General features: G+C 51.8%; 1 protein-coding gene across 1 annotated transcript; it reads right to left on the bottom strand.

The window, feature by feature from the left end:
- Positions 1-1,384: 1,384 nt before the first annotated feature.
- Positions 1,385-14,471, bottom strand: LOC130377999 (ETS domain-containing transcription factor ERF-like). The gene is made up of 4 exons (XM_056584939.1): positions 14,209-14,471; positions 10,722-10,834; positions 7,646-8,607; positions 1,385-7,264 (listed from the first exon to the last, which is right to left on the bottom strand). Exons 1-4 carry the CDS (start codon positions 14,238-14,240, stop codon positions 6,560-6,562), a joined length of 1,812 nt encoding a protein of 603 aa, XP_056440914.1. The 5' UTR covers positions 14,241-14,471; the 3' UTR covers positions 1,385-6,559.
- Between the last annotated feature and the right edge of the window lie 8,371 nt (positions 14,472-22,842).

Below are 22,842 nucleotides of genomic sequence, written 5' to 3'. Positions count from 1 at the left end.
AGAGAGAGAGAGAGAGAGAGAGAGAGAGAGAGAGAGAGAGATAAAGAGAGAGTTAGAGCGAGGCAGAGAGAGAACGAGGTAGAGAGAGAGGTAGAGAGCGAGAAAGAGGCAGAGAGAGAGAGCTGCCACAAAACACAGACCAGAGCAGCCGAGCCAGAGCGTCTAGTCAAGATGAGGACACCGGAGGAAGACTATGGGAGCGTCACGAAGAAGACTAGGTGCCCAGACGACACAATGAAGATGAGGGCGAGGGATGAAGGTGATAGGATGTGCTTGTTAATCCCAGACAAGAAGTGAGTGAGACAAGAGGAAGTGATGAAGACGAGACCAGGGGTCGACGAATCAGAGGGAGGCCAGAGGAGAGAGGGGTCTTCATGAGTAGAAAGACCAGTTCAGACACACACACACACACACACACACACACACACACACACACACTAAGATACACACTCTCTCTCTCCCCCCCCCCCCTCTCTCTCTGCCTCTCTCCCCCCCCCTCTCTCTCTGCCTCTCTCCCCCCCCCTCTCTCTCCCCCTCTCCCCCCCCCTCTCTCTCCCCCTCTCTCCCTCCCTCACTTAAGCACACACACAGACTGATGATTCACTAAGTGTTGTTGGGTTATTACAAACTCAGGACCACAGGCGTACATGTGTGGACAAGTGTTGTTATGCAATACTGCTGAGGGACAGACCACAACACAGACGACTCAAAAATAAAACACAACTCGACCATGATATCCGGGCCAGAAGATGGATACACACACACACACACACACACACACCATTATTTGTATTAATAGTGGCAACAAAAGTATGACTCTCAGTAGGCTTCCTCTAGCTGTAGGTGTCGTCTAGAGTTTGTGAAAGAAAGGTGCTTTACTGTGTTTGCTATTAGTTTATTGCCTGCAAGCATTGTACCTTAATCACTGATATTACCCGGTCTTAAATTATTAATTATTAAATCACTCTCACGGGAGCTCAGCTTTCTAAGACACAAGACGTAGGAGCAGATGGAAAGTGGAAGGGGGAATTCTGCAAATCAGATATCTTCGACGCTGCCGAGGACCCACTGGCCCAGTTTACTTCCACAAATACCCAAATACCCGTGGACCTGCAGTGGCGCTCCATCGCTCCCTGCTGGCGGGCCGTGGAGCTGCAGATTAGTACCGTCGCCCCCTGCTGGCGGGCCATGGACCTGCAGTAAAGGTCCACCGCCCCTGCTGGCGAGCCGTGGAGCTGCAGAGGAGGCCCACCACCCCCTGCTGGGCAGGCCCTGGGCCTGCAGAGGAGGGCCACCGCCCCCTGCTGGCGGGCCATGGATCTGCACTGGCGGCCCCTCGCCCCCTCCTGGCGGGCCCTGGGCCTGCAGTGGAGAGCAATCGCCCCCTGCAGGCGGGCCGTGGACCTGCACATTGGGTCCGCCTCACGGTAAGATTACTCGGGAGGAAAACTCAAGATTCTACAAATTTTCTGGATAACTTCAACTTCTCCAATTACGTTATTACGGTTCAGGGCCTGAATAATTGTATGTGTTTGTTATCCAAATATAATATAGTAATATTAAAAAGTAAAAAAAAAGGAGGTTCCGATACCATGTTTTAATAGATGATATGTTAGAGCCACTATTGGTTCGATAGGTTTGGCTTATTTTTAATATGCAAGATGTTTTTACTTGTTTAATGTGCATCTAGGAGCTTCATTACTTGGTTATATTGTTTAACAGCCTTGCAAATACAGCTCGTTTTTTGTATCAGCTTAGATGGTCAGCCTCTTTCTCTTACACACAGCAAAACAAGCGCATGTTGATAGGATCAGTAGGCCTACAAGAACAAGATATTTATATGCTGTATCAACAAAATGAATCTGTTGTATTTGAATCGCAGTCTAACAAAGACGGTCATCCAATCAGAGGGCGTTTTAAGCAGTTAGGAAACAGCGCGTATACAGGAAGGAGAATGAAGGTCTACATCAACATTGCTAATTATAACAAGCACAATGTTCAAACATTCTACTCCGAAAAGAAAGAACATGCAGGCCTGTATTCCGTTGTTTAGGCGTCTATTAGACTGCAGTACCGACCGAGACCAGGAGAGGTCAGTGGTGTCCTAGTTGGGGTGCCTGTCTCTCCCCCTGCAGTACCGACCACTGCCAACAATACTTTTCATTTATTAAAATGTAAAATACTTGTAATATCCTTTTGAACAGCAGTTTAAAACAAGCATCCAAAAGATCGGTCCAGATTATGTGTTATGCCGCTGGATGTTGACCAAGGAGGTTAAGTCACGTTAACATTATTTATTTGTGCGTGCATCGATCTAACCGCCAAAGGAGTGACCAACGGTCATAACAATAACCCGCAGAATGCCTCGTTGGCAGTTCATCTTTCAGAGCCAATCGCCAATTAAGTATCATTCATCAGCTCATCACACGAGCTCGAAGCAAGGAGGGGACTGTTCTGGTGGTTAAAGCTGAAATAAACTGTCAAGTTGTAAAGAAGGAGTTTATTTTTCGAGGTCTGCAGGGTGATGATGGCCATCAACACCTGTGAAGATGTCCTTAAAGAGTAAACGGTTTTAGAGCATACATTATTCACGTCTGCGTCGCCCACGGCCGTTTCTCCAGAGACGACGTCCTCTCAAAGTTAAATACTGATTCTGAAGTTGTAAGAGAAGTTGAATTCAAGATTATGTGCTATCTTCATGAAGCCCAACTACTACCTTCAAAAGTGGTTGTTCTTCCCCAAATTTAGGTGAACATGACCACAATGCGGGAGATGTGTTCGAGTAAAACTCTGTTCAAAATAGGAAATAAAATCGCCAGCCTAATCCTGCATCGATTCTAGTTTATCTGAAAAACTTCTCTAACGTTTGGTGCGAAAGATTAAAACAAAACAATACTAAAAAACACTGAATTAAACTCATTAAAAAAAAAACATTTTAGACGAAAGAAAATAATTTTCATGTCACGTAGTGTGAAAAAATCCCAACATGCGACAATCAAAAAAAAAAAGACAAGACATCCATCCATTTTAACCTGTTTTTTTAATGTACCCTGATTACTGTTTAATTACAAATGAAGATGAAAAGATACAAGATAAACAAAATACAGATGTCTGTTCCATGCCCCTCCTCCCCTCTCTTCATCCTGGAGGGCGACATGCTCAAATACCAAGGTTAAACAAAATAAATCAACGCTTCTTACAAGAATACACCCCTCCGAAATGGAAAGAAAGTTATAGATATATACATAAAAAGGTAAAAAATAAAATAAAATAAAAGGAAATTAAAACAACCGAATTGTTCAAATAAAAAGCAGTTGATAACTCAAACCCCTCTTGTGTTGCTGGTTGTGAAAGGTTGCGGTTAAGCCACGCGGCTAGCATGGATAGCTAGCTAGGCTAACTAGAAGGCTAACTAGCCGGTTAACGGTTAACTAGCTGGTTAACCTCTGCAGGGACTCAAAAGGCGCGACGTCGAGAACGAAAATACGAAGCTTCAGGAAGAGGCGGGCATTTGGCAAGAAGGAACAAAACGTTATGTTAATAATATAATTACAAGAGTAACAGTAATACAAGTCGGAAGGAAGGGGGAACAAATACTAGAAAAGGATCAAAAATAATCGTCATCGGGGAGTTTTGTGGGAGGATATTTTAACGGCAAAAGTGATTTTATTGGCTTCAAGCAACTGGCAAGGCAGCAATGGTCTGGGCAGTGTGTGCATCGCTGGGTGTTTAACGTTAGGTCGGGGTTTCTCTTCGGAGGAACGAGAGCGTCGCTGGTAACTTTTAACAATCGGACGTGACGGTACAAAACTACGAGGTTCAAAACCCTGCCTTAAAAACGCTGCCTTTAAATCACAGACACACACACACACACACACACACACACACACACACACACACACACACACACACACACACACACACGCACTTCGGATGCCGGGAAGTCCCTCCCTTGCAGTCTATTTTGTGGTTTCTGTGATGTCATTTCCCCCTCTTTCAGAACGGCTCTGTGTGTCTGGTGTGTGTGTACGTCTGCCCTGAGCGTGTGTGTGTGCGTCTGGATGTGTGCGGTAGCTATGGTTATGCCGTCTACACCAGAGAGTGTGTAGGGGTGTCTGATGTCACGTGTGATGTCACCGTCCCCGCTGGCAGCCACAGTGAAGCCACGCTTTGTGTACGAGGGTGTGTGTGTGTGTGTGTGTGTGTGTGTGTGTGTGTGTGTGTGTGTGTGTGTGCGCGTCCTACCCCAGGACGTACTTTAACAACCCGCCCAGACCTGAGCGAAGGCGTGTTTGTTTTACCCTACGGAGCGCCCCGGCCAGGCGGGGCCAGCAGGGCGGGGCCCCACTCGCCGCTGCCAGACGGCAGCACGGCCGTCGGGGAGGAGGGGAGAAAGCTGTTCCATGTGTGTTTCCACCGGCGGTCGACTTAAACCACTCCTGCCCGGTTGCCCCACCCACCTGGGCGCGCCGGGACGTGGAAACAAACAGGAGACGAGGGACCCTGCTGTGTCAATACTATGAAAATATACAGGAGCTACTGTCATACCCGGCTGCAGAACACCGCTGAGAATACGGCCAGTCAAATAGATATATCTCTCTCTCTATATCTATATCTATACATATATAGATATAGCACTCAAAAATAGAAAGGATTCTTCATGATCGGTATGAAATGGCGGCAGTGAAATATAGCATTTTTTTTCCGTTTCCATAGATATTCAAATATAGTATTTATGCGTCCGTTGTGCTTTTATTTTGTAGTTCTTTTTTAAAATAAAAACAGAAGGCATGATGGTCCTCTGAGTCGTTTGGCTAAAAGGGGGAGGGGCTTTCTAAAAAAAAAGGCACAGTATTCTTCGTCGTCTTTTTGTTCGTTAAAATGGGCGCATTATATCGATTTCTTTTACACTATACTGATAAAACGTCGTAGAAAAGAGCGTGTGTTTAAAACGTCTCGTGGAGGCGTACGTCGTGGGCATTCCTGTTGTGGTCCTTGTTGTTGTTGTTGTCGTCGAGCACATCACCCGTCGTCACGCAGCCCGGTCGTCACGACGACGGGGCCCGAGGCGGACCGAGGCAACAGACGGGCCATTATCGCACACACAACGCGCCGAAAATAGAGACAAAAAGAGGACAGAGCGGGGAGATCAGCGGATCTCCGAACGCCCTCAGAGCCAGTCGCTCGCTCTCTCTCTCTGTCTCTCTCTCCCTCACTCTCTCTCCCTCACTGGCCCTCTCTCTCCCTCACTCTCTCTCCCTCACTCTCTTTCCCTCCCTCCCTCACTCTCTCTCTCTCTCTGCACGAGGCACTACTGTCCTTGGAGAACACTGAGACACACAGCACATACAGATACACCACTTCTGCTTGTACATATAAACTGTTTTCTCTTCAGGAGGAGGAGGAGCCAACCAATGCCTCGGCTCCTCCTCCCGACTCCCTCCTTCCCTCCCATTGGCCGGTCCCCCGCAGTTCTCTCAAAGCCCATTGGTTGAAAAGGAGAAAGTGTACATAATTACAGGGTTCCGTACGGCGCTCTCTACCAATCAGCGTCCTCGAACCGTGGGGAGGGAGAAGCCTAACATGGTGTCCAATCAGAGGCCTTACCTGGCCCGGGAGCAACTGACCGTCTGCTGTTCTGATTGGTTTAACGTCCGCCAGACGTGTGGGGGGGGGGGGGGGTGGGGGTGAGGGTGAGGCTGCCTTGATGCAGTCCCTTGTTCGAAGGCTGTGATTGGCTAGTTCCGGTCATTAGGTTTGAAGGCTGTGATTGGCTAGTTCCGTTCATTAGGTTTGAAGGCTGTGATTGGTTTGTTCCTTTCAGAGTAAGACACTGATCGCCTTGTCGGAACCAGACTGGTCATGTGATCCAATTTCATTGACTGTTTATAATTGTGTTGTTGAAGCGTCCTCCATCTTGTCGGGGAGGGGTGGCGTTTGTGGGTGTGGCCTAGAGGCATCCCACCTCCATTTTGTGTAATTCATTTATATTTCATCACATCACGCTGCTGGAGGATCGGACGCTGCTCCGATTAGCCACATCCAATCAGGCAGGTTGATTAGAGGGACTCGTTAGGGACAGGTGAGCTCGTTAAGGACAGGTGAAACGCGTTAAGGACAGGTGAAGGGGTAAGTGGACCCGGATGCTTATCATCCTGACCGGCCAACACAGCTGGACGCCAAGCCCTCTTCTCGAACCTGCAGAGAAACATGGACTTGTGTTGTGTGAGTTCAAACATCTGGGGGCCGCATCGAGGGGGCTCTTGGTAGAACAGGGGCCCAGAATGGGGGGCCCCCACTGGGTGAGTTTGAGGCTGAGTAGAGGTTCAGTCTTTAGTGTTAGAAGGTCGAGGCAGGGACACATTCTGCCGTGTTCATGTTGGATGTGTGGAGGTGCTGAAGGCCCCCCCTCCCCCACACACACACACACACACACACACAGCTTCACACACTCATGAGGGTCTGGTCTCGCAGGTGTGTGTTCTCATGCGTTAAGGCGTCGGTGGGAAGCTGCCTGGGCGTGTGTGTGTGTGTGTGTGCGTGACCGTGCGCGCGTGTCTCAGCAGCCGGAGTTCTCCAGGGACAGCTGGGCGGTGGCCCTCTGCAGCTCGGAGGAGGAGCGACGCTGGGTGGGCGGGGCCACCCCCAGGCCCTCCACCGCTCCCCCTGCTCCTCTGGCCGCCTCCCCTTCCTCTTGCTCGGCGCTCCGCACCTTCTTGTCCTCCGCCTCCTCCCTCTCGCCGTCCGCCTCCATCTTCTGGTCCTCGCTCCAGCGCCGCTTGAAGCGCAGCTTGAGGGGGATGCACAGCGTGCCGCCGGGGCTGATGGGAGCCGACCCCTGACCCGGCTCGCTCTTCAGGCTCAGCAGGGGGAGGGGCGGGAGGCCCGCGCTCAGAGGGGGCGTGGCCGGGGTCTTGAAGACGTCCTCGTCGTCCTCGTCGTCCTCCGGGTGGTGGTGGGGGTGGTGCTGATGCTGCGGCGGCTTGTTGCTATGGAGCGGAGGCGGGGGCCGGCCGGCGGTCCCGTTGCCGAGCTGCAGGTGGCCGGGGATGTAGCGGTGGAGGGCGTGGTGGTGGTGGGGGTGCTGGTGGTGCTGGTGGTGGGGGAGGAGCTTGGGCCGGCTGGTCGGGGTGAACACGTCGCCCTCGTCATCGTCGCCGTAGTCGTCGTCGTCGCCGTCGCCGTGGTGATTCATCTGCTCGTCCTCCTCGCTGATGTCGGTCACCTCCACCTCCTCGGACTCGTTGTCGGAGATGGGCTCCACCTGGTGGCGGGGGGAGGGAACAACGAGGGTAAATAAACAGCGTTTTTCTGACCAGCGGCCTAACCCTCAAAGCGCTTCACAACACTGCCTCTCATTCACCCGTTCACGCACACGTTCACACACCGACGGCGGAGTCAGCCACGCAGGGCAAAGTCGGGAGCAGTCAGGGTGAGGATCTCGATCCAGCCACCTCCCCGTGACCAGCCAACCCGCTCCACCCCCTGAGCATCATGCCGCCAACATGCGTTTAATGCACGCTACCTTTTTGCAATATCCATGAACCCAGGTGGACTGTAATGATTCAGCCTTCTGCTGCAAAAAACATCCCATAATACACACTCATCATCCCATAATACACACTCTGTCATCGTGGGAACGTACCTTGATCTTGGGCGTCGCCATGGCAGCGTGGTTAGAGTGCATGCCGGAGCCCGCGGAGGCCGCCGATTGGCCGTGGGCGGAGGAGGAGGAGGAAGAGGAGGAGGAGGAGCAGCCCCCGTCCCGCTGCTTGCGTCCGAGCGGCGGCGGCTGCAGCTTGAACTTGAAGGGGGAGGGGTGCTGCTGGTCGTCCAGCCCCGCCCCCAGGGACCCCGCCAGCGAATGGGAGAGGTGCATGGGCGGCGGCGGGGGGGCGTGCAGCAGGTGGTGGGCGGGGGGCTTGTCGTGGGCGGGCTGCGGCTGCGGCGGCGGCGGCGCGGGCCGGTGCGGCTGGGGGATCAGGATGTTGGGGTAGTGAAGGAAGGCGCGGGGGCTCAGGTGGTAGTTGTACACCGACTGGGCGTGGGCCTGCAGGTAGCGCTTCATGTCGTCCGCGTTGAAGGAGAAGTGGGAGCCCAGCATGGGGGAGGACATGGAGGGGGACGGGGTGTAGGGCAGGTGGGAGCCCGGCGTCATGGACAGACCCGGGGAGAGCGCGGGGCCCAGGTGGCCCCCGGGGCCGGGCAGCGGGGACACGGGGAAGGGGGACAGCTGCTCCGAGTGGACCCGCGGGGTGGGCCGGGCCAGGTGCGCCCCGGAGCCGTACATGCGGAACAGGGACTCGTGGGTCATGCGCGGCGGCAGGAGGCCCCTGAAGGAGCGGTCGGGCCCCCCCAGGCCCCGGTCGTCGCCGGGGACCCCCCCGCCGCCGCCCCCGCCCACCGTCTCCTCCAGCTCTGAGTTGGTGGAGGTGCCATCGCTGCAGTCGCTGACGGAGCCCCGCGCCATGCGCCGCGCCACGCCGCTGAACACCCCCGGGCTGCGGAGGTCCTCGCTGGGGGAGAGCACCTCCGACGGCGTGGAGGGCGGGAAGCGGAAGTGGGAGCCGCCGCTGGTGATGGGCGGGGCGCTCTGGGGGACGCGTCCTGGGGGGGGGGGGGGGGGGGGGGGGAGAGAGAGTATTAAGAGACTGACTCAGAGGATATACCATGGTTTATAACTAGTGCCGTCAGTTAAACGCGTTATTAACGGCGTTAACGCAAACCAATTTTAACGGCGTTAATTTTTTTTGTCGCGCGATTAACGCAATTCTTGTATTTAAAAAAATAAAAAAATGTCCTTTCCTTTGGCTCAAAACAAAGAAGTAGTAGCCTGACTGCTATGTTCAAGGCAGTGTGTTTGTATGTTCATCGTTTAATTGCTCTATAGGCTTTTTTTTTGTATCATCCTGTTTTGATCAGTATATGCCAATGTTGTTATCAATAAAAAAACATTTGCACAAGGCAAGCCGATGCACTCCTCCATGTTGATAAGAGCATTACAATGAGAACAATTAATGGGACAAAGAAATCAAGGGATATTTAGCATAGAAAAAAGAATTGTGATTAATCGCGATTAATCGTAGTTAACTATGACATTAATGCGATTAATCACGATTAAATATTTTCATCGCTTGACAGCACTAATTATAACTAGTAGCACCGAGACCCCCGCTCCAATCTCGTCTGGAGCACACTGAGACAAGATACTGCTATGAACTACAACGAGTTGGTACTAATTACTAGTATAAGAGCTCTGAGGGACACACACACACAGTGTGTGTGTGTGTGTGTATTAGGAGTGAGATGAGCAAATCACTACCACTACTAACTAATTGCTTTCTCTGTTGCGTACAGGGAATGGGTTGACTTAGTGATTTTTAGTGCTTGACACTTGGTTCTATGAACATCTTTACTGTGCCGACAACGCTATATTGTCGTTTCTCTTTCTCCCGACAAATGTACCTATTGTGAGTCGCTTTTGGGTACAAGCGTCTGCTACTGCCTTAAATGTAAATGTATTAAGCCGTTCATTTGTTTTAGTAGTATGACCTCATCATGAGCTCATAATAACTACGAGCGGTACTCAATAGTATTAGTACTAGGAACACGTCAGCCTGGCCAGAGCACTGCTCGTTCTACTACAGTACGAACACTACATCAGCAGGGGAGTGTTCATGTAAAAAAAAAAAAACACAGTTTAGCAAGGACGGAAAAGGGTAAAAAAAGCTAAAGTTAACCCAAAGCAGTGGAGGACAAGTTGTACACAGATGAAATAGTGCGTGTGCAGCAGTATGATGGAGGGTCTGGCTCGCTGACAGGCTGCCCCGCGCGGAGCCAGACAACCCCTTAAATATTGGAAAAGTCTCACTTACTGCCATCACAAACACAGGATGGGCTGCTCCAGAGTTTCCACTACCGTGTGTGTGTGTGTGTGTGTGTGTGTGTGTGTGTGTGTGTGTGTGTGTGTGTGTGTGTGTGTGTGTGTGTGTGTGTGTGTGTGTGTGTGTGTGTGTGTGTGTGTGTGTGTGTGACCACGATGGCTTTCAGAATTAGTCTCAAAGCTTTGTTTGTTCTTTCTGTGTGTGTATAGAAACCATATTCATGCAAACCATGTGTGTGTGTCAACGTGCATGTGTGTCTTCAATATTAATGCATGCGTGTGTGTGTGTGTGTGGGGCAGACCACATCAGACATCCCATAATAAGTGCCGGCTGCTGGACGCCCGTCAAGAGCCACCACTCTGTTTACGCCCCCACAGCCCCCAGGGGTGTGTCTGGGGGGGGTGGGGGGGGTCTACACACATGTGTATCTGGAGTGTGTTAACAAAATGCTCAGCATTCATATTGACACACACCATGTGTGTCACAAGAGAGTTTGAGTGGATCTGGGACTGAACAGTTTGAACGACGTGCATGCCAAGTGTGTGGAGTTATGGTTGTGTACTGACATGTGTGTGACGCGCATGTGTATGCGTGTGATGTGTACTGACACGTGTGTGAGCTATGTGCTTTAAGATGTGTGCGACTGTGTGAACTGACATGTGTGTGAGGTGTGTGTGTGTACTGACGTGTGTGCGCGTGTGTTATATGCTTCAAGATGTGTGCGACTGTGTGAACTGATGTGTGTGAGGTGTGTGTACTGACATGTGTGTAAGGTGTGTGCGCGTGTTTACTGACATGCGTGTGTGTGTTCCGAGATGCGTGTTTGTGTGTACTGACCAGAGCCCATGTCGATGAAGGGGTAGTTCACCAGGACCAGCTTGTTGAAGTTGAACTTGTAGGTGAAGCGTTTCCCCTTGGTCTTATGGAGGATCCTCTTGTTGTAGTAATACCTGGAGAGAGTCAGGGAGAGACCGTCAGACACAGAGGGAGAGACCATCACAGACACACAGAGGGAGAGACCATCACAGACACACAGAGGGAGAGACAATAATACACAGAGAGAGAGCGACAGGTACACACAGAGAGAAAGAGACCGAGAGAGAGACAGAGACAGAGACAGAGACAGAGACAGAGACAGAGATAGACAGATACAAATGGAGGGAGAGCCAGAGACCCAAAGAGGGAGAGCCAGTTACAAATGGAGGGAGAGAGACAGTCACACATATTTTCAGGAGTCAGGTGTTCAACCCATCCGTAACTCCCTGCATCGCTCCATCAGATATCACAAGTGAGACGAGGATGATGTTTCTGTCTAACTGTTATAACCCCAGAAGGTCTTCCTGAGTGGTTGCAGTCATTATTCATCCATCCAACTCTCCGCCAGTGGCCAGGTACTTCACGGCCAACAAAGTCGCGCGTTAGCCAGCCGCGTGTAGCACACAGTGCCTCGCTGAGTGGCTCGCCGTGATTGGCCGTCGGTCGTCGTGCCAACAGGTGCTTGAGCGGCAGCACTTCAACTCAACGAGCGGGAGAAGCAATCCACTCACAACCCGGGACTAGAGGCCGGCACGCACACTCAGCCCCGGAACAAACGCACACCCACACAACGCAAACGCACAAAAGGGCCTTGAGCACGTGTCCCGCATGTGACTCCAACGCTGGCGGAGAACCGGGGTCACGTGACACGAGGAGCGCCACTGGTCCTCATTGGGTTCACAACACACACCTCCGAACAAACTGGGTCGACCCCACACACAAAGGAAGCCCAGGCCTAGCGCTAAGGTGCTAACACGCAGCTAATGTTAGCATGCTAATGAAGAGGGGGGGGGGGGGGGGGGGGCTCTTCTTCCTCCTCACTTCAAATCAAGTCCAACAAAGGCACACACACACACACACACCGAATGCAGGCATGCATTTAAAAACAAAGCACACACGCGTTAAAACACAAGGACCCACACACACACAGGCAAGCATAAAATAAAAAAAACAAGCACACACAAGTTTATAACAACACACACACACGCATTGAAAATAACACACACACACACACACACACACACACACACACACACACACACACACACACACACACACACACACACACACACACACACACACACACACACACACACACACACACACACACACACACACACACACACACACACTAAGATCAACCCCTTCACATCAAAGCGAGCGGGATCAATCAGACGCTGAGTTAATGGAGAGCAGCCGGTTCATTAGCGGCCGCGTTCCAATAAAGACGCCGCTGAGAGACCGCAGCCCAGACGCGAGGGCCCCCCACTCAGGGGCCCGCGCCATGTCACACGCGATGCTCTCCAGGTGTGCACTGTACAGCTGGACAGGCTCAGATGTACCTGTGCTGTTGTCGATCAGCTAGCCTCCTCCGGCATGTCACTGTGACAACTATACAGGCACGCCAGCGCCGCAACCCTGTATCATTTACTCTGTACTGTCTAACCCCTACCTGCTCCTTAGTGACCTGTCTCTGTACTGTCTAACCCCTACCTGCTCCTTAATGACCTGTCTCTGTACTGTCTAACCCCTACCTGCTCCTTAATGACCTGTCTCTGTACTGTCTAACCCCTGCTCCTTAGTGACCTGTCTCTGTACTGTCTAACCCCTACCTGCTCCTTAATGACCTGTCTGTGTACTGTCTAACCCCTACCTGCTCCTAATGACCTGTCTCTGTACTGTCTAACCCCTACCTGCTCCTTAATGACCTGACTGTACTGTCTAACCCCTACCTGCTCCTTAATGACCTGTCTCTGTACTGTCTAACCCCTACCTGCTCCTTAGTGACCTGTCTCTGTACTGTCTAACCCCTACCTGCTCCTTAATGACCTGTCTCTGTACTGTCTAACCCCTACCTGCTCCTTAATGACCTGTCTCTGTACTGTCTAACCCCTACCTGCTCCTTAATGACCTGTCTCTGTACTGTCTAACCCCTACCTGCTCCTTAGTGACCTGTCTCTGTACTGTCTAACCCCTACCTGCTCCTTAATGACCTGTCTCTGTACTGTCTAACCCCTACCTGCTCCTTAATGACCTGTCTCTGTACTGTCTAACCCCTACCTGCTCCTTAGTGACCTGTCTGTGTACTGTCTAACCCCTACCTGCTCCTTAATGACCTGTCTGTGTACTGTCTAACCCCTACCTGCTCCTTAGTGACCTGTCTGTGTACTGTCTAACCCCTTCCTGCTCCTTAATGACCCGTCTCTGTACTGTCTAACCGCTACCTGCTCCGTAGTGACCTGTCTCTGTACTGTCTAACCCCTACCTGCTCCTTAATGACCTGTCTCTGTACTGTCTAACCCCTACCTGCCCCTTAATGACCTGTCTGTACTGTCTAACCCCTACCTGCTCCTTAATGACCTACCAGTACTGTCTAACCCCTACCTGCTCCTTAATGATCTACCAGTACTGTCTAACCCCTACCTGCTCCTTAATGCCCGTCATGGGGTCACTAAGGAGCAGGTAGAGGTTAGACAGTTAAGTCCAGCCTCCTCCTTATCCATACATCAAACCCCTGTAAGTCCCTGTGGAGCGTGTGATAAAAGGCCTCAGGCTGAGTCAATAACCCAGAGGCCTCCAGGACTTTGTATCCCTGTAGCTCTGAGTGCAGTGCACTCGATCGCACACCCTGAGTCACGTCGACAGACCCAAGTCCAACGCACAACACCAACACAAACACAAACAAAAGGCAGCTGGTGTGGAGGAGATCTGCGTGTATTTCTGTGCGCGTTTGTGTGGGTCTAGGTGGCGGAACAAGTCGGTCGCCGCGGGAACCGTAAGCTCCGAACATGCGTGTGTATGTCCCCGTTGACAGCTTGAGATCTAAATGAGGACTGTTCTCAGCACTCCACATGTTGCGTGTTCTAGGTGGGGGGTGTGTTCGTGCGTTTGTGTGGTAGTGTGTGTGTGGTAGTGTGTGCAACAACCAACACACCGACCAACTGACACCCCATCACCAATACAACAACAAAAAACATCACCAACACAGAAACAAACACATATCAACAACCACTGAGACGTCATCGCCAACACACACGACAAACTGTAAACAAATGTGTCTCCAACACACGCAACAATAAAACTCATCACCAACACAAAATATCCCCTCCTCTTCATTCCCTCCTCTCCTTCCCTCCCTCCCTCCCTCCTCTTCTTCTTCCTTTCTTCCTCCTCTTCTTCTTCTTCTTCTTCGCCCCCTTCTCTCCCTTCCTCTTCCCCCCCTCCTCTCCCCACCCTCCCTCCTCCCACCTCTCCCCCTCCCTCCCTCCTCCTCTCCCCCCCCTCTCACCTCAGTGCACGGCTCAGCTTGTCGTAGTTCATCTGGGGTTTGCACTTGCGCGCCCCCCACAGGCGTGCCACCTCGTCGGGGTCCTTGATGACGAACTCCCCGTAGTCGCCCTGCCAGGCGATCACCTCGTGGTACTCCTCCTTCCTCAGCAGCTCCAGGATGAAGTGCCACAGCTGGATCTGTCTGGAGCCCGGGCTGGACTCGGGCTTGTAGGCCCACTCCGGGAAGGCGAACCCTGGGTAACACGGAGAGAGAGGGAGGAGGTGGAGGTGAGTGACATGGGAAGAGTCTACGGGTCGGTCGCGTTACTACACTGCATTGACACAGCGCTTTTCTAACCAGTGGCCACTCGAAGTGCTGTTCAATATTACCCGACGTTCATCCATTCATTCACTTTATTTAACTATAGAATCGTAGAGGAAAAATAAATATAAATCCAACTGATCTCCAGTCAGCTACGCTAACAAAACCCCAAAGAATAAAGATTGAAAATAATCTTTTTTTTTTTTCTTGTAGCCTTTGCGAATGCATATCACGTTCTATTACATCGCGAATCTGATTTGAATTTGATTAATCTTTCATCCGTACTTCTGAATGGGCAGAGATAAAATGGAGGAACGAAACATGCAAACAAAGGGTGGGCAGGTATGGGTTTCTGTGGTCTGACTCCCTTGAGGTGGGATGTTCGGCTTTAGTTTCACTTCCAGCTTGCGTTAGGTACTTTCACCGCCACGGTGAGAACTTCCGCACAGTGGGAACCGAGAAAAGAGCTGTGAGATGCGCTCGACAGCGGGTGAACCATCGTGGTACCGCCACACTCATTGATGGCTGCTTTGTGATACGAAGGATAAGAGAGAAAGACACAGAGAGAGAGAGAGTGCAAAAGACAGAGGGAGTGAGAGAGGAGGTGACGAGAGGGAGCAAAAGACAGAGCAAGAGGAGGAGAGGAGGAGACGAGAGAGAGAAGGAAACAAGATGACAAGAGAGGGCAAGAGAGGGAGACAAGAGAGGGAGAGAGAAGGAGACAAGGTGACGAGAGGGCAAGAGAGGGAGACAAGAGAGGGAGAGAGTAGGAAACAAGATGGCAAGAGAGGGAGAGAGGGGGAGACAAGAGAGGGAGAGAGAAGGAGACAAGGTGACAAGAGAGGGCAAGAGAGGGAGAGAGGAGGAGACAAGAGAGGGAGAGAGAAGGAGACAAGGTGACAAGAGAGGGCAAGAGAGGAGAAGACAAGAGAGGGAGAGAGAAGGAGGCAAGGAGACCAGAGAGGGATAAAGACAGAGAGAAAGAGACGAGGAGACGAGGAGACGAGGGAGGGAGGGAGGCCGAGAGGAGGAGACGAAGAGGGCCAGAGAGGGCTACCAAAGCGCCTGTACAAAGCGCTGTCGGTGGCAGCCCGTGTTGGGGGGTGCTCCTCCACAGAGATAGGGGCTCCAGACACATCAAGACATGCTGGCAGAGTGTGAAGGTCTGCCGTGCTCTCAGCGCTATCAGCGCCCGGGCCGCTATCGGTATCAAAGCCCCCCCCTATCAGCCCCTCACGCACCACCGATTACAGCCAGCCTTGAGAGGCACACAGACTCAATACACGCTACGCTGGACCAACGCCAGGAACCACACTCCACCACACACACACATAGAGAGACACACACATATACAGAGACACAAACACCGAGAGAAACACAGAGTCACACTCCACCAGGCAGACACACATATACAGAGACGCACACGCACACAAACATATGAGAGACACACACACACACTAAGTCACACACACATATAGAGAGAGAGACACGCGCACACACACACACACACACACACACACACACACACACACACACACACACACACACACACACACACACACACACACACACACACACACACACACACACACACACACACACACACACACACAGAGAGAGAGAGACACACATATACAAACATAAAGACACACACACGTTCCCACTTTCACACAACTACACATGACTTTGTGTAATTCCGTGGGTTGCAATAAAAGACTCAACACCATTTTAACACAAGGCCAAGGCAGCGTGCATAGACACACAAACACACACACACATACCTCATTAAGACCAGATGTGTGTTGGCTACAAGCCTGTGAATGCTATGTGTGGGAAGCATATGGACACACTACAACACGGTCACATAGAAAGAGAGAGAACTAGAGACAGAGAGACAGAGACAGACACAGAGAGACAGACAGAGAGACAGTCCGAAAGAGAAAGAGAGAGACAGAGGGAGAAAGACATGCTGAGAGAGAGAGATGGAGAGTGACAGAGACACAAGGAGAAAGAGCAAGTGATCAGTTTGGGCGTAACATACAGACTGTACAAAAAAAAAAAAAAAGGTTCAAACTGAGTTTTCATCTGTGTACATTTGTGGAAACTACCGACCGAACGGCCACAATCCCCGACTACATGCTGAGATTCAGAACGCGGTTTCAGCTCTAGCTCTTGGGGTGTTTCCTCGCCTCGCTGACGTAGGAACGTCCGCCTGAACACAGGTCAGGTCACCGCCCCGGTTTCCCACACCGAAACCGAAACCCCATGCCGTGATCCCGTCACCATGACAACACCGGCCCGGCTGACATCACGCCGGGCCAGCGGCCATGGCGAGCGTCAGACGTGAACCCTGCAGCCTTGCTCCGCGGGCGGATGGCTGCAGGGTTCACGTGAGGCGCGTGGGGGTGGGGAGGGGGCCAGCTCTCTTATCAAGGCAGCAAAGTACACCGCCCCCGTCTGGGGGGTGGGGGGGAGGAGGGGGATGGGGGTCAGGTTGCCGGTGAGCAGACGTGACGACGGCGTCCTGGCCTCAACTCTGCACTGCTGTGACTGCCGCCGCCTCAGAAGTCCCACACGCTGCTGAGTGGACGGTTTGTCCTCACCGGCTGTACACATCCGGTCCGTGTGGTTCTACGCTAGGGCGTGACGTTCGGAGTCAAAGCTAGGGCTTTGACTCCGAACTTCGTTATTCGAATATCAAAAAATAAATCAAAATTCGAACGAATATTAGGCATACCTTAATATTCAAACCTGTTTTGGGCAGGCCAAGAGGGAGAGACGTCGGAGAACCCCACGCAGTCTATTCATAATATTGTAATGACCACGGAAGAGGCAGTGAATGAAGTATTGATTAGACAGCGATTTATTAGAAACCTAATAAACCGCTGGAACGCGCAAGACGGGTAAACCATAGCAACGCCTGTAAACAAACCTTGCGAAGCCCAATCCAGGTCTTACTGAAGGCATTTAATGGTCAAAATATCATTGATAAATATTCGAATATATTCAAATATTAATATTAATAAACAAACGAACTTCGAATATGGTTTTTGGGCAAAGGTCAAAGCCCTATTCTACGCTGGGTTCTGTAGCTTCCGGGGATGTCGGATGTTGTACGCAGGAGACGCTGTGTGTTTATGTGAGCGCTGTGTGTCACTTTGGAGGAAATTACATGCTGCCCCCAGGCTAGTGGGTCATTTGAAGTGTGCGAGGGTCCGTGGATCGCTGTGTGCGCTACATGTGTGTGTTTGTACTTCATGTGTATGGGTCTCTCTGTATGTCCTACATGTTTGTGTTTGCTACATGTTTTCAGGTCTCTTTGTTCGCGTGTGCTACATATGTGTGTGCGTGCGTGTGACTGTGTGTGCCTCCCTATTTGTATGTGTGTGAGTATGTGCTACATGTGTATGGGTTGGTGGGTGGCTGTGTGTGCGTCTGTTTTTGTGTGTGTGCTCCACGTGTTCCGCCATGAAGGTCACTCCGTGTACGCATGTTGTGCGTTATATATGCGATGAGGGTTATTGTCCTACACAAACACTCATATTTGCTTTATCAAAAATCCATTCAAAAATATGAATCAAAACTGAAAAAAATATGAAATAACTTCTTATGAACACGAGTGTGTGTCGTAGGAGTGTGTGTGTGCGTGTGCGTGTGTGGGGTGGGGGGGGGTCTCAGCGTCATGACTGCTGGGGTCTGAATCATAGAAACACAGTAGGACCGCTGTGACCACAACAACCCCACACAGGGAGGAGGGGGGAGGGAGGTGGAGGAGGAGGAGATGGGGAGGGAGGTGGAGGAAGAGGAGGAGGAGGAGGGGGGAGGGAGGTGGAGGAGGAGGAGATGGGGAGGGAGGTGGAGGAAGAGGAGGAGGAGGAGGAGGAGGAGGAGGAGGAGGAGGAGGAGGAAGAGGAGGAGATGGGGAGGTGCAGGAGGAGGAGGAGGAGGAGGAGGTGGAGGAGATGGGGAGGTGCAGGAGGAGGAGGAGGAGGAGGAGGAGGAGGAGGAGGAGGAGGAGGAGGAGGAGGAGATGGGAGGTGGAGGAGGAGGAGGAGGAGGAAGAGGAGGAGGAGATGGGGAGGAGGAGGAGGAGAAGAAGGGGGTAGAAGAAAAGAGGTGGAGGAGGTGGAGGAGAAGAAACAGATTGGAAGTGAAATGAGGAGGAGGAAGAGAAGGAGAGCAGATAGAAGGAGGGAGAGAGGAGAGGGGAGGAAGAGGAAGAGGGGAGGTGGAGGAAGAGGAGGAGGAGGAAGAGGAGAGGTGGAGGAGGAGGAGAGGTGGAGGAAGAGGAGAGGTGGAGGAAGAGGAGAGGTGGAGGAAGAGGAGAGGTGGGTGGTTAAACTGTTATTTGCACTGGCGCACACTTGTAACACAAGAGGGCTGTCTGACGCACACGTGTAGGCACACACACGCACACACACACACACACACACACTGGGGGTAGATTACATCAGAGCGGGCGGGCCGATCACGCGCACACACTCACCGGGCGTCCAGGTTAGCGGGGGGAGGTAAGTGGGTTCATGCGTGGGTGTGTGAGTGCGCACGAAACACGGCCACGCACAAAGCGGCACACAGGAATAGCAACTGTTCACGCAGAGAACAGGAGTGCAGAGAGAGAGAGGGAGGGAGGGGGGGAGAGTCGGAGGGAGGGAGGCCGATCGAGGGAGTTTGCCACACACAGATGTCCTTGCTGACTCATGCCGTGTTCATTCGTTTGTCATTCAGCAGTTTTCTCCCCCTCTCTCTCCCCCTCTCTCTCCCTCTCCTCCTCTCCCACCACCTTGCTGTCCCTTTCTCAAAGGTGTTTGTCGTGTCTGTTCTGATCGGGGCCCTTTTTCATTTTTCTTCCTCTTCTTCTTCTTCTTCTTCGTCGTCTCCTTCGTAACGACGCCCCGTCTCCTAGCAACAAAGCCTGCCAAGCTACTATAAATACCGCCGCCGAAAGCCACGGCGAAGCTAGTCAAAATATGATTCATGTTGGGCGGCCCGGTGGTGAAAAGGTACGCGGCTCTGAGGTGGGGCCCCAGACAGCCTGGGAACCGGACCAGGGGCCCCCGGAGGGAGAGGGCTTTGTGGCCCCGCCAGCACTCACCCTGCCTCCTCTCCTTGCTCTCCTTACCTCCCCCCCTCTCTCCTCCCTCTCTCTCTCTCTCTCCTCCCTCCTCCCCCCTTCTCTCTCTCTCTCTCTCTCCTCCCCCCCTCTCTCTCTCTCTCTCCTCCCCCCCCTCTCTCTCTCTCCTCCCCCCCTCTCTCTCTCTCTCTCTCTCTCTCTCTCTCTCTCCCTCCCTCTCTCCCTCTCTCTCCTCCCCCCCTCTCTCCCTTCCCCCCCTCTCTCTCTCTCTCCCCTCTCTCCCTCCTCACCTCTCTTTAAGAGCGACCGGAGCCCTGAGGCCAGAGCAGGGTTTAACACAGTACACCATCCGTTACCTGGTCGCCGCGCAGGGGGAAAATCACTAAATATAATCGTATATCGTACATAATAGCATGTCGTACATTCATGGACTGAGTTAAAAAACGTCAACTTTGGTTCAGAGTTCGCTGCAGCTTACTGTATCCATCAATTTTTAAGAACATTTTTTTAATGCTACTCAGCAGTTTGTAACTTAGAAACCGTTATTGACCGTTTTGCAAAGAAAGCTAGCAGGTCGGTTGCTTTGTGGCGGGAAAACAGGGAGTAACTCTCGATACAAACAAACAACCAGAAAGGTTTTAATGTTTATTAGATAATTAAGAAACTGTGACAGTTGAATAATAATAGTAAAAGCTCCACATTTTCTGCTATACCAAACTAAACAAAAACTTTTGGACTTGTTATCGGGGAGCTAGGGACGGGTTAAAAGCTGTTGTTTGAGCGCTGCTCGCTAACAACGGTACGCTCGTTATGGTAGCGACAGACTCTATTGTGCTCGTTAAAAGTTAAAACAACACGCTCCGTCTTAAGTGGTCACCACAATCGCAGCGCAATCTCTGCTCGCATAGCCTTCCTGCTCGGCCCGTCCCAGATGTGTGTAAAAAGTCAATCAAACATTCCCCGATTTTATCGTTAAACATTTACAAGTCTCCCAACTCCGACTTTGTAACAGACTGGCTCATTTTCCCAGGTTTTTAAATCGCAAACCTTTTCTCGTGGTTTGATTTCCGAGAACCTCTTGAACCCGCGTGCCCTTTGGCAGATTAAGCAACCCCAAACCTGGCACAACGCCACCAGCCAAACAGTGATGCTGGTGCCAAGTTAAACTTGGCCCTGCTGGCTTCACCTGAGACCAACACAGAGAGAGAAAGACCGTCCAACACACTACGAGAGAGACCGACCGACACACTCAGAGAGACCGACCAACACAATGTGAGAGCGACCGACAACAAACACTGTGAGAGAAAGAGACCGACCAACACAGAGAGAGACCGACCAACAAACAGAGAGAGAGAGACCGACCAACAAACACTGAGAGAGAGAGACCGACCAACACAGAGAGAGAGAGAGACCGACCGACACACAGAGAGAGAGAGAGACCAACCGACACACTGTGAGAGACCGACCGACACACAGAGAGAGAGAGAGACCGACCGACACACTGAGAGAGAGACCGACCCACACACACTGAGAAAGAGAGACCGACCGACACACACTGAGAAAGAGAGACCGACCGATACACAGTGAGAGATAGACCAACACACACAGAGAGAGACCGACCAACGCACATTGAGAACGAGGGACCGACCGATACACTGTGAGAGAGAGACCGACCGACACACTGTGAGAGAGACCAGTACAGCAGCTACCCAAGTAGGCCGTTATGAGTGAGGTCAAAGTTAACAGGGCTGTATGGCCGTGGACAGATTGACAGGCGGAAGTGACCCACAGCATGGCCAGCCTTGGTGAGAGAATCTATTTTCAGCGAGGTACAGTCAGGGAACACGTTTTTGAACAAAGGAACCCAGAATCGGTGACCCTCGTCAGGCCATTGTACTCTGTTCAGTACCTCTCTCTGACACCAGGTACCTCTCCCTCCCCCTCCCCCTCTCTCCCTCCCTTCCCTCCCTCCATCTAACCATTACTCGCTCAATTACTTTGTTCTTCCCCCTCCCTCCCTCCCTCTCTCCCTCTACCCCTTCTCCCTCCCGCCTCCACCTCCTCGTCCAAACTGTTTTCTCTCTCCCTTCCTCCCATTCTTCAGTCGTCTATATATAGCTCATGGAAAAGGTTGTCTGCTCGTGTGGCCCAGTCCCCGGGTTCCCACCAGCTCAGCACACAGAGACAGGACAGGAAGTGGACCAACACACACAGGAAGCAGAGCGGGTGGGGGGGTCGGGTTGGTGGGTGCCCACAAAGGGGTGAAATCCCGGCATTCCCCTCGCGGCCGGACAAAGGGCCATCTGAATAAACAGCGGTCATGCCTCCGTTTCCCGCGGCTACGGGCCCTACCACACTTGCACACGTTGCGTACAACACGTTTATGGTCGATTCCTCGTTGTGTGTTGGGGGGGATGGCTGGAGCACAGAACAGCCTCTCTCAAACCGTGACGTCCACTTTGCCATCTCTTTCCTGTGGTACGGTGGCCGGGGCCAAGTGTTTATCTGGTGTTTTTTTTTAACCCGTGCGTAAAAGTCGCAATATATTCAACTTGGGTCATGGAGAGGCTGAACTCGTTAAGAAAAGATAACTAAAAAAAGGTCCCACGACGACCGTAATAGTTCATTAACAATAGAATGCAAATCGTAAGAGCTTGGCGTTTGTTACAGTTGTACCATTTTAAGATTGTAAAGTTGATTCGATCCAAAGTAGAAAAGTAAATTGTGACTCTTCCAAAGGCGAAAGTGATCGTCCAAAGGTCCAATAGTGCATTACAATAAAAAGCATAATAAGAGCTTGGCGTTGGGTTGAATTCACTCGTTAAAAAACGGTACGACTGTAGCAAAGATAAGTGTTTTGTTACTGTTCCAAAGACCAGAGCGATCGTCCAGACGTCCATGTGAACTATTGCCTCTGGCACCATGCCTGAAGTTACCTTGGCTCGTACCCTGGGGCGGCCAGAGTCTACAAACATCAGCCCACGCCAGGCGGGGAACACGTGAGGTTTACACACCGCAGAACGCCAGGTCGCTATTGATAAGGGAGGTTATCAACGATAGGGTGATCGAGGCGATCAGGGAGACGGGCCAACTGGAGCACTCCGTTTGTTTACATGCAGGTCTGATCAAGAGCTGCACACACACACACACACACACACACACACACACAAGTGTGAGGTGAACACCTCCTAGCAAACGTGAGTATGCATAGGAGGACAGAGGAGACGAGGGTTTAGGTGAGGAAGTAAGGAGGAGAT

The sequence above is a fragment of the Gadus chalcogrammus genome, unplaced genomic scaffold (assembly GCF_026213295.1).
Source record: "Gadus chalcogrammus isolate NIFS_2021 unplaced genomic scaffold, NIFS_Gcha_1.0 GACHA038, whole genome shotgun sequence".
Classification (NCBI taxonomy): domain Eukaryota; kingdom Metazoa; phylum Chordata; class Actinopteri; order Gadiformes; family Gadidae; genus Gadus; species Gadus chalcogrammus.
The sequence above is the reverse complement of the archived record's forward strand: the minus strand, read 5'-3'. Positions and strand labels throughout refer to the sequence as shown.

What these genes read in the sequence shown, in the direction of transcription:
- LOC130377999 (XM_056584939.1), bottom strand. Translation starts at nt 14,240, where the DNA reads ATGAACTACGACAAGCTGAGCCGTGCACTGAG. An exon ending in CTTCATCGACATGGGCTCTG is followed by an intron (nt 8,608 to 10,721) that starts GTCAGTACACAC and finishes CCCCCCCCCCAG; the next exon opens with GACGCGTCCCCCAGAGCGCC. An exon ending in TGGCGACGCCCAAGATCAAG is followed by an intron (nt 7,265 to 7,645) that starts GTACGTTCCCAC and finishes CCCCGCCACCAG; the next exon opens with GTGGAGCCCATCTCCGACAA.